Raw genomic sequence first — 11,491 nt, forward strand, 5'->3', positions numbered from 1 at the left:
CCCTCGGTGTTGCGCCCGCACCACGCTCAGCCAGTGAGCGGGAACCGGTCTCCACATGGGATCCAAACCCTCGGCGGGAGCGCCGCCACACTCCCAAGCGGCACACTCTCCAGTGCACCACCGGGCCGGCCCGGGGAAAGGACTTTTAAATACAAGACCCCCAAAACACAAACCATAAATTAAAACATTATATTTAATTAACATCAAGAGTAACGATTTCTGTACAAAGAATCCTTCACTCTAAGTTGACAAATAGGTGTCCTGCTATGAAAAGATAAACTCTGCCAGTAACTGTGGGGAAATAGAAAATAAAATAACAATGAGATATCACTTTACATATATTAGATTAACAAAAATTAGTACGTTGGATAATATAGAATATTGGTATGGAAATGGGGAAATGAGGATCTTCATGTGCTGCCAGTGTCCAACAAATGCGAAATAGGAAGGGGATTGAGATGAAGAAAATATTGTGAATAATTTCTTTTTTTTTTTTTTTTAAAGATGACCAGTAAGGGGATCTTAACCCTTGACTTGGTGTTGGCAGCACGACGCTCAAGCAGTGAGCTAACCGGCCATCCCTATATAGGATCCGAACCCGGGGCCTTGGTGTTCTCAGCACCACACTCTCCCGAGTGAGCCACGGACCAGCCCTTGTGAATAATTTCTTTTAAAGTCTGTCAATGTGCTGATGAAAGAGCAGGTTAGAAGAGAAACTGGGATACCAGACAATTCATCTACAAGGTTCCTAACTAGCAACCTGATGAAAAAAAATATTAATATTCCTAGTTAACTTGTAAACTTAGAATTCATATCTATTTTTCTTTTGGAATTATTCTGGCTTTTGAAGCTGTGCATTTTTGCCTAAAAAACAATAAAATTCATTATACATTTCATGCTATATGTTTCCAGCATACGGGGATAAGTCAGTATTACTTACTTAAAAATCAAACCAAACAACAGGTCTGCCAGGCCCTATTAATGACCAATTCAATTCAGGGATTTGATTTCAAACTTTGGTTTTCATCCTGCTATTTTATTTACCAAGAATATCTTCACTCATAATAATGACAGAGGGCAGGCCAGGAATGAAATGATCTAAAAAAGCCTGGAGTTAAACTTCTTTCTTTGGTATTACTGGTGCCACCCAGATTATGAGGGACTCATACAAATTTAATGGAACTAGTCAATCAGCTATCTAAAATAGGTAACAAGTCAAAGTTATTAGTGTTGCACCCATTTAGAAAGGAAACAAAATGAACATAACCTATTGTGATTACACATACCTGTCCAAATGAAAGGCTGCTACCTCTGCATTGTGTCTATCGTACCCGGCATATGGTTCCCCTTCTACCACATAGTCTCGGCCATACCTGCAAAGTGGTTGAGAAGCACAGATGGAAACATGAACTACATCAATACCAGAGGTGACAGCACAAGAGGTAGAATACAAACTTTAGCAAGCCTGATTCTGCTCTATAGACATTTTCTCTGCCAACCCTGAGACCAGCTGTGGATTAGCATGAATTGCTGGTGTTTGGGGTGAAGATGAGGTGGGGAAGGAAAGTAGGAATTCTGTATCTTCCTCAGCAATCATTCTATGAATAAAACATGGAATATGTTGTTTTTACCCCTCTAAAGGGCTTTCAATGTAGTTTAAATACAACTACAAGGTCACGTTCTGGAAGGCAAGGATCACCTTTGCATTGCCAACACAGCATTAAGCCTATACTTGGTGCTCAATAAATGCCTACTAAAATGGTTATTAGACTGAACTGAAGAAATGAAGAAAAACTTGTACTTAAAATTTTTGTTTACCAGAATGGCTTTGTTAAGGCTTATAAGAAATGTTCAAATTTCTTGACACTTGTTTTTGTTAATGAGAGGGCAAAGGTGCCTTTGAAAAAAGTTGTCTGAATAACCACTCTTATTCTCTCTTTTCAAGTTTCTGGTGATGTAGTAGAAGGAATTCCCAACTAGCAGTGAGAGCTGGGTGTGCCTCTGTCATAACCTGACTGGGTAACCTTGAACAAAACCTTTCTCTTCTCCGAATCTCAGATTCCTTACCTACAATATTAGGGGCTGGACTAGAAGGTAATTTCTAAGGTCTTTTTCATTTCAAACTGCATTCTGATTTTATATCATATGCATGATATAAACAAAGGATGATGAAAACTTGCATATTTCTTTCTACTAATCATTTAAAAAGATACAGTTTAAACCTGTTAGTTGGGAAGAAAAATATATTTAATTCAACCATAACCTCTATTTCTCACCTGCATTTCCTGAGTCAAAAAGAGATCTAGCAGGCTTTAGAGGAGAACTGCAAAATAGAAATAAATTGAGATTGAAGTAAAGAAGAGCAGTTCCACTAAGGACAGTCAGATCTCAATTGCTGAAAGAGCTATGGGGAAGTGGAAAACAGTACTAAAATTCAGTGATCTTCAACTTAAATGACCTTAGAATATAAAGGGAAATCGTGTCCACAAAACATCTTCAAGGTAAAGCGGTGAAACATTTATGTTAAAAGACAGCTATGCATCACCATCTAGTTGGGCACCAGTTGCTTCTTAGCATGGTTAATACACCCAAATGTATTTTTCTGTTCCTAATGCAAAGGATTATTTAGGCTACCTAGTTTTATATTGGCTACCTCTAAATTAAAAGTCAATTTTTAAATACCACTGCAGCAAAAGCTGACATTATCTAAGCACTTTCTCTCTACTACAGCTGGAGGACAGTCCTTGAATACTTTGCTTTTCAAGACTCCAGTGGAGCCACAGGAAGATATGTGGTGATATGCAGTACTTTCCTTTCAATGAATCATTAGAGAACTTCGCAATACATCTGAAGGCTGCTCAGAGTGAAATGTAAAACCCTAGAGGAATCTAGGAACTTTGGGGGTGGACTAGAGAGGAATGGAGGAAAGGAAAAGGAACAAGAATCAAAATGAAAGAAATGTATTGAAGCCAGAAGATCTGAATCCTTAGCTCATGTTTTGGCTATGTTAAATATGGAAAGTCAGAATTCTAGATCTCATTTTTCTCACCTATAAAATGAATAGTTGGACTAGCCAATGTCTAAGTTCCTTTCAGAACTTCCTAAAATCACTCACTTAACTTCTACCCACTCTTAGGCCCTTGCCTTCTTGTTCCTTTTCTACCATAACTGCAGTTTTTGCCTGTTTAAGTCAATTTACTTCCACAATAGATACAGCTACATTGAAATAAAAATCACTTTTATAATGTAAAGCAAAATGTGTAAATGAAAGGGTCACTGTATTCCTATATATGTCATATACCTATACATATCTTTTATTTCCGAGAGTATGACATGGACAACCAGGCTCCACACAAATGCTGAAACCACAAGTGGCTATTAAAGGAAGGTGCATGTCTTGACTTCACAGTAAGGACTTAGATCCTCCTCTCAGCAGAATGATCAATCTTAAGTCTCTGACAGAGCAGCAAAATTCATACAGTACCTGCCAATAAATCACTCCTATCCTTCTGGTGAAGGACATCAGAGTCTGACCAAGGACATTAATTTGCACTTACACCAGAACTAAATAGCTTTTGAGGCCCTGGGGTCAGAACAGCATTTTGATAGGTGCTTAGGGACTGGAGTCAATTTCTACAAGCACTTAAACCTATACCCACCTCCCCCGACCTATGATACTGCCTGGTATAAAGCAGCATGGGACAGTATATGCAGTGACTAAGAGAGTTAACACCTACTGCAGAGATCCATATAACGTGCTGGGTGAGGGAGGAGAGTGCCCTGGGGCTGCAAGTGGACATGGGCTGTTTGGAAGATGGTGGCAGAGTGGGGGACCAGTTTGACAGGAACAAAGAGCAAAGGGAGAATAAGGCTGGGTATAGAGAAGAAGACCAGATTGTGAGGGGCTTGACCATTAGGCTGTGGAGGCTGGGTTTTGTATGGTGGGCAGTGGGAAGTCCCTGGATGTTTTCAAGCTGGGGACCACAGTGATAATATGGGTATTTAGGGGAAGAATGGAAGTGGTTTTCAGGATGATCAGGAAGAGGAAGGTAATGGGAAGGTTGCAGGGTAGTAAGAGATATGAGATGAAGCAAGTAGTGACTAAGTTTTATGCATTTATCTGTTGCCACCTCCCCTACTCATCAGTCTGATCTCTCCTCCCTCCACTTATATCTTGTCCAAACACCCCAGAACTATCTGCAAAGCACCTGGTCTAACACTGCACACTGTCAGGAATATCTGTCTTCTAAAACTTCCTGCTGTCCCATATCAACCTCAATTCTCCTGTGTACAAGTGGTGGGTGGGGAAAGGATCTCCTCTTGGTTAAACACAAAATGCTCATAACTCATTTCTTTCTACGTAAACTTAATTCTTGTTTTTAGTTACCTTCCTTCCATCGTTCTGCTTAAGCTGCTAATGTCTCAGGCTACAAATCAAGAGGTAAAGACCATACTCCAAAACTAAATTAGCATTTTTGATGATGACACTCCACATCATCACACTTAGGGGATGGCAAACAAACTAACATATGCAGCAGAATACAAGCTGCTTACAACTCTGACAGTTCTCGGTTCAAACCCCAGCTCCACTGATTACTGTGAGGTGATCTGTTGAAGCTAGTTACTCTTTATAAGCCTCCATTTCTTATCATGCAGATAAGAACTAAAACTGCCCATGAGGGTTAAACCTGCCCATGAAGGCTAAAAGCATTAATATATACAAAAGTGTTTAGTGTAATGCCTGCTAGATGGTGTGCATGCAACAGAAATTAGATCCCAAGGCCCACATAACCATACTTTTTCCACATTACCAGCCAATCAGACTTTTTTTTTTTTTTTTCCTTTTTTATCTTTTTTACTGACCGGTAACGGGATCGCAACCCTCGGTGTCCCGCCCGTACCAGGGACCGGCAACGGGATCGCAACCCTCGGTGTCGCGCCTGCACCGCGCTCAGCCAGTGAGCGGGAACCGGTCTCCACATGGGATCCGAACCCTCGGCGGGAGCACCGCCATGCTCCCAAGCGGCACACTCTCCAGTGCGCCACCGGGCCGGCCCCAGGATTTCTATTCTCCAAAAATGTACTGCATTTTTTAACTTTCCTAATTTCCACATCTTCCAAAAATCATAATTCCAAGTTCCAGGCAAACAAAGACACCTTCCATTTCTGAGATCCCAATACATTCGTTCTCTGGCTGCCTTTTATCTACTGACAGTTGGGCAATAAAGGGAGTTGAATTTCGTACAATTTTTTCCCATATTTCTTCTCCCACTCCTGCAAGAAAATCAAAGGTATGTTATAATTCTCTCAAAAGCTCCACTGAGGAATGAAAAAAATGCTTGGTACACAAAAAATTTCGACATTACAAACTTTGAAAATATTCACTGGTAACAAACTCCTGGCAGAAAATATACAAATCACAACCAACTTAACCTATTTCAAATTCATATACACAAGAGGAACTTTTTTAAAAAGTTAACTATACCATAGAATTGCCACACGAGTTATCTCTGTAGATCCCTAGAGAAGTCCAAAGGAATCACTAACAACATATATACCTTTTGGTTACTGGGATAACTAAAATGGCCCAGTTCTTTGCTTAAAACAGGTGAAAGAAACAAGAAGATACACTACACACCTTTTAGAATGGCTATAATCCAAAACACTGACACCAAATTCTTATGAAGATATGGAACAACAGGAACTATCATTCACTGCTGGGGGGAATGCAAAATGGTACAGCCACTTTGGAAGACAGTTTAGTAGTTTCTTACAAAACTAAACATACTCCTAACATATGATCCAGCAATCATGCTTCTTAATATTTACCCAATTGAACTGAGAACTTATGTCCACACAAAAAACTGCACATGGATGGTTGCAGCAGCTTTATTCACAGTTGCCAAAACTTGGAAGCAACCAAGATGTCCTTCAGTAAGTGAACAGATACATAAACTGTGGCATATCCAGACAATGGAGTATTATTCAGTGATAAAAAGAAATAAGCTATCAAGCTACAAAAAGATATATAGAAACCTTAAATGCATATTACTAAGTGAAAGGAACCAATCTGGAAAAGGCTATATACTGTGATTCCAACTATATGGCATTTGGAAAAGGCAAGACTATGGAGACAGTAAAAAAAAAATCGTTGCCATGGGTTTAGCGGCAGGGAAGGAAGAATGAATCAGTAGAGCACAGAGGCTTTTTAGGGCAAGGAAACTATTCCATATGATACTATAATGGTAGATACATATTATTACACATTTGTCAAAAGGTATAAAATGCACAACACAAAGAGAGAACCCTAATGTAAACTGTGGACTTTAATAATTAATATAGGCCCATCAATTCATCAACTGTAACAAATATACTACAATAATGGAAGACGTTAACAATAGGGAAATATAAATTTGCTGTATTTTCCCCTTAGTTTTTTTGTAAACTTTAAAATGCTTGCACACAAAAAAGTATATTAATAAAAACCAAACAAACAAAAATGAAACCCAGGTGAAAGAATCAAAGATTCAGCACTGAAAGGGACATTAGTCACACATCCAAAACCCACTCCAACTCTGCATAACTCCAATTCTACAGCATCCCTGCCCTGTGGTTATACAGTCTTTAATTGCACATTTTTGGTGACAAGTTGCTTATTTCCTAACCAATTCATTTTAACACCTGGCACATGGTAGATAAAAATCAAGGGTAGCTTTAATTGTCAAAAACTTCAGTCTTATATGGAACCAAAACATGTTCCTGTAAGTTTCCCCTACTCAAAGAGTCCAGAACTTTAAGAGCTAGAAAAGACTTCAGAGATCTTGCAGTCTACCTACCTCATTTTATTGAAGACAATATCGAGAGAAGGAAATGAATGCTCTTATATAAATCCCAAATTAAACAAATCAACCAACTAACACATAGGAGGGTACTTCAAAAAGTTCATGGAAAGATTTGTATTATCTTTTAATTCTATTTTTACATGAACTTTTTGAAGTACCCATGTATAGCTTCCAAGATGAAGACTTACCGCTTAGGTTTGAAGACAACTTTCTGTCCTCCTTCAAGTATCAATAAGGCTTTTAGCTGTGTCCCTTTGTAACCCACGTCAGCTTTAATGATTTTCTTGGTGGCCATGGCATGCATGATTGCCCCCAGCTCTGGTGTCTCTTCAGGGTACACTTCCCGGGGAACCACCCACTGGGCTGCAATCTCCCAGGGAGACTGCAAGGTGTGGTCCAGCTTAGGTGCCAGCTCTACCCGCAAGCCAGTCATCATTCGGTGAAAAGCCCTCTGGTCCTCCCGGTTGGCAGCTGATGTATCTAAGTTGTCAATCAGGAAAACTTTGGTGAAGATAAAGATGACGAGGAGAATTGCTAACAGCACAACTCGCTGCTTTAGCTTCATGTTGATCTCTTTTCCTTCTCCCTGACCCACTCTCTCGCTCACTTATCAGGAAGAGCAGGTGGCGAAGGTTAGCAAGGAGATCCCATGATTATAAACACTGGTCCATTTCTTCACTGAAGCGCCTCCCACAATTCCTGCAAGCCCGAATATAAAGCAAAACTCAATCAGAAAATTCAATCAGAAATGTTGTCCTTCCACCCCTGAATTTTTTGCAAGCCACTACTTACCCTTTTAGCCTAACTAATCTTAAGCTGAGAAGACTAGATAATTTAAAATTAACTAGTCTGGGGAAAGACCTAATAAGAGCAAGGTACACTGAAAATTTTAAAGAAAATATTCCTGTTTTAATTGGAAAGCAGAGCCATCTAGGAGCCATTTGGCTGGCTACACACACGTAGTAGCCAAAACAAGAAAAAAAAACACAACGAAAGCAAGATATTAAGATATGTATAATTCCTTAACTTTCATTTTTACCTTTCAAAATCTATAAAGGACTTTTTAATATCCAAAACCACCAGCATTTGCTAACTTTCCAGTTCTCATCTCCCCCCAATATAAGTTTCATGACACTCTGTAAGACGGGAACTTCTAAAAATGCCAAAGAAGGTGCAGAGGAGAGTAATAACTCTTTTTCCCAATCTAAATACCCAGCAATTCTGGATATGCCATATCTGCTGCTCATGTATTTAAATACAACACCCAGACATGTATATCTCTACTTAAGTAGCTCCCCACTAATTATTTTTCAAAATTAAAATCCCTGTAAAATATGGATAATCAAATCTGGATAAATTAAGTAAAGGAAAAACATAATCCCTATAACATCTAGCTACTAGTAGAATATGACCAGAAAACTAATAAAACCTTGTACTGTAGCAACACTACTAAGTCTGGAATGGTCTGGCACATAACAAGGATATTAATGCTGCAGACATAAGGAAGTTCTGCTTTGAGTGTGGGGCAGACCACACTCTAGGCAATTCTCAAGCTAAGAGATTCCAAAGACAAGATCTTTGCAAGGGTGTCAAGAATACGTAATTCAGTCTCATCTCCATGCCAAGAAGTTGCTTTCCACTCCACAGGGCCATTTAAAAACATGCATAAGCTTACTGGTCTATATGCCTGTAGACAGCACTGTACTGGGATAAGACAAAGATGACAAGAAGATAACAGGCTGTTGCTTCACTCTCCAATTTATTTAACAACTCAAACCATTAATTGAAGAAATAAAACCAATCCAAAAGATAAGGCAAATAATTCAGGCTGAGACACTCTCACCCAAACTTGAGACTGCTCCCTAAATAACTGCTGGCAACATATTCAAAAACAGCCTATAAAACAGACTGAGACTGAGGCAGGGAGAAGAGCATGCTCTCCCCAGCCAGGAAGGGACAGAGCAGAAGATGGAAACAGTGAAACACAGTCTCCGCAAGATACCCAGAGATGGGTTACAGGTGCAGCTGTGAGCAAGGCAGTAAAAAGGGCCAGCCAGCCAGGAGACACCGTGCAGGAGCTGGAACCCGGAAACACAGACACACACACGAACACGCACACACACACGCACACGCACTCAAAAAAACAGCCTACTAGAGCAAGTGTTCTAAGGGCAACACCTTACAGTTAGTCAGCTGATGTGAAGTTATTCCCAGTGATTAATCACGTCTTTCCTGTTCAGAAAGTGAGAATTAAATTCAAATTCTAATTATCCCCAGCCACCTGTTTTGTTTGATCATCATCTCCCAGGGAACATATAAGACTATTAGCTGAAACAAAGACAATTCAAGTAATCTAAAATGTAGTTGTGATGGTATCAAGTCTGGTGTGGAACTCAGTAAGACAGTGATTACGGATAACAGCAGTGCTAGGGGAGCACATTTCAGAGATTTCTGCTAGTTCTAACATGACCTAAACCATACAACTTTTTCATTTGTTCAACAATACACGTCTTGGACTGCAGTGATAAAAGGCAACATGGGAATCTAGCTGCATCAGCAATCGCTTCCTCAGCACCATCAGATGCAACTACCTATAGATGCAATACAATTCTGGCTCAAAGGGGTTAGTCAGCTTAACAGGCTTTCGCTTTCTACAAAACATCCTTCAGGACTAAAGTCTGTTTAACTCAAACTTCTAATGGTGTTCATTGCTCATTTCATTTAGAATAAAGAAAACTCTCCCTCAAGCTATATAAACATATCATATCCAAGTATTTTGCACAAAGGCTAGGGCTGTTTGGTTTTTTTAAAATCATCAATGCAAGAGGAAGTTCTAGCAGCTCCAAAATTCAGATAAGACAGTCAAATTCCACAATCCAAGTTTGTGTGCTTTTAAGTTTTGAAATCTCATTACCTTTTGAATAGGCCTCAGAACACAGTCATCAATTCAGGGCTGCAAACAATTCACTCACTCAGCTAGGACAGAAATTTATATTAAGGGAACTGAAGAGTGCAGTTGTTACATTATCTCAATATTTACATTTGCAGATTTGCAGTGAGGGCAGGTTAAGAGGCTGGACAAGTTTTCATGGTTGTCATTAGTCACGACATCCTGGTAGAACTAGTGAGACTGCAATTTGGCATTGTTCTTTACCATTGCCTTTCACTTCCACAGCCACCAACTTACTTCAGTGCTCATTACCTTCTTATTGCACCACAGAAAGAACTGACTTCTGGGCCTCCAGGTTCTCCAATCCAGCCAAGACAGTGCAGCCATAATCATTTGTCTAATCACTCGACCACTTTTGATTCTACAAACTCCTCAGCAAGGTATTAAAGCACTGCCCTGAATGGTTTCAAGCTAGGCATCACACCCATTGTTCCTTTCTCTGCTTCAACCAAAATGGACCAAGTGAACATGCTCTGACCCTCCCCTTGAAGTGTAATTGCCCTGTGCCCCCGTCATTCCTCACACTGGACCTCCCTCAAAATCCCTTTCTCTTACCCTTTCTTCCTATCTTCTCCTGTTTAAAGCCCAATCCCTCTCTCAAGGCTCATCTCCAAAGCCATTTCTGGGCTTTTCTCACACTCTGTAGTAACTTCCTCCTTCTTTCGACCAGTACTAATTACATTCAGCCTTATATTTGTGTAATATCATCCTGTATATAGTTCTTAATTCCCCTTTCAGAATCTTTGCTCCTTAGAATGATCCCCTTCACTCCTTTAAGTTTGAGTAAGGAGAGGGTACTCATGCCAGTGTTTCCATGCTATATTATCTTCCTTTCTTATGTGAGACAATCCGCATACTATACACGCTGCAAACTGGATTTTTAGAAGACCCCCTATTTCAGATACTAAGGAAATAAAAGCAATATATCCCAAACTATTCATGAAAACCTCACTAGCATTCCCAGAGAAGTGTGCCTGCTCTATTTCATGCCCTCACCTCCCCCATAAATGCTTCCAACAGTGCAATACTGTTCAGTTATATTATGGTCATTTATTTTAATGCTTCTGTTATATGGAACAGAGCCTACCTCAAAGAACGAATAGACTCAAGGTGATAACACAACTCAAAAAATGTTAAAAATGAAAAAGGCAGTGCAAGTGGTACATTTGTAAATAGTCTTCATAGTAAAAGCTAGAATAAACTCCCATCTCGGAGTTCTGAAAAACAGACCTTTATAAGAAATTTTCCTACCAAACCCTGGTTTCACTCTCAACTCCATCAACTAATGGGGCTTGCTATGAGGCTCGTTTACTTTCATTCTTCACACACACACACCACCATCCTACAAGCCTGATAAATGTTTTATAAGGATGAACTTATCACTATAAAGTTGTTTTGGGAGAAGAGATATAGATTCCACAGAAAAATGTGAGGTCTTAGTGTAAAGTCCTCTGATCAAGAGTCTGACTGATGTTGGAGGACATATAGAAAAACATATTGGTGCAGAGGTCTATAAATCATGTGATAAAATTCAGTGCATGTAGCTGAAAAGGAACATAACACCTGGCCCCAACACCTATTACCTTACTAGGGGATCCTACAGCCACCAGTGAGGTTCCCAAGCCTCATTAGTGGCAGTATCCCCTTGAATATTCCTCTGATTAAGTGACAACCTCATGCTACTACTTCTGAGGTCATA

The 11,491-nt window shown here is 39.7% G+C and overlaps 1 protein-coding gene across 1 annotated transcript in view; it reads right to left on the minus strand.

The window, feature by feature from the left end:
• Nucleotides 1-7,544, minus strand: part of FAM20B (family with sequence similarity 20, member B) — a 29,736-nt gene extending 22,192 nt beyond the window's left edge. The window contains exons 1-2 of the mRNA XM_008571510.1: nt 7,031-7,544; nt 1,287-1,373 (exon numbers count right to left, since the gene is read on the minus strand). Of these exons, the coding sequence (XP_008569732.1) occupies nt 1,287-1,373; nt 7,031-7,407 (464 nt within the window). The 5' untranslated portion in view covers nt 7,408-7,544. The remainder of the gene's footprint in view (nt 1-1,286; nt 1,374-7,030) is intronic.
• Between the last annotated feature and the right edge of the window lie 3,947 nt (nt 7,545-11,491).

The sequence above is a fragment of the Galeopterus variegatus genome, unplaced genomic scaffold (assembly GCF_000696425.1).
Source record: "Galeopterus variegatus unplaced genomic scaffold, G_variegatus-3.0.2 Scaffold694, whole genome shotgun sequence".
NCBI lineage: Eukaryota > Metazoa > Chordata > Mammalia > Dermoptera > Cynocephalidae > Galeopterus > Galeopterus variegatus.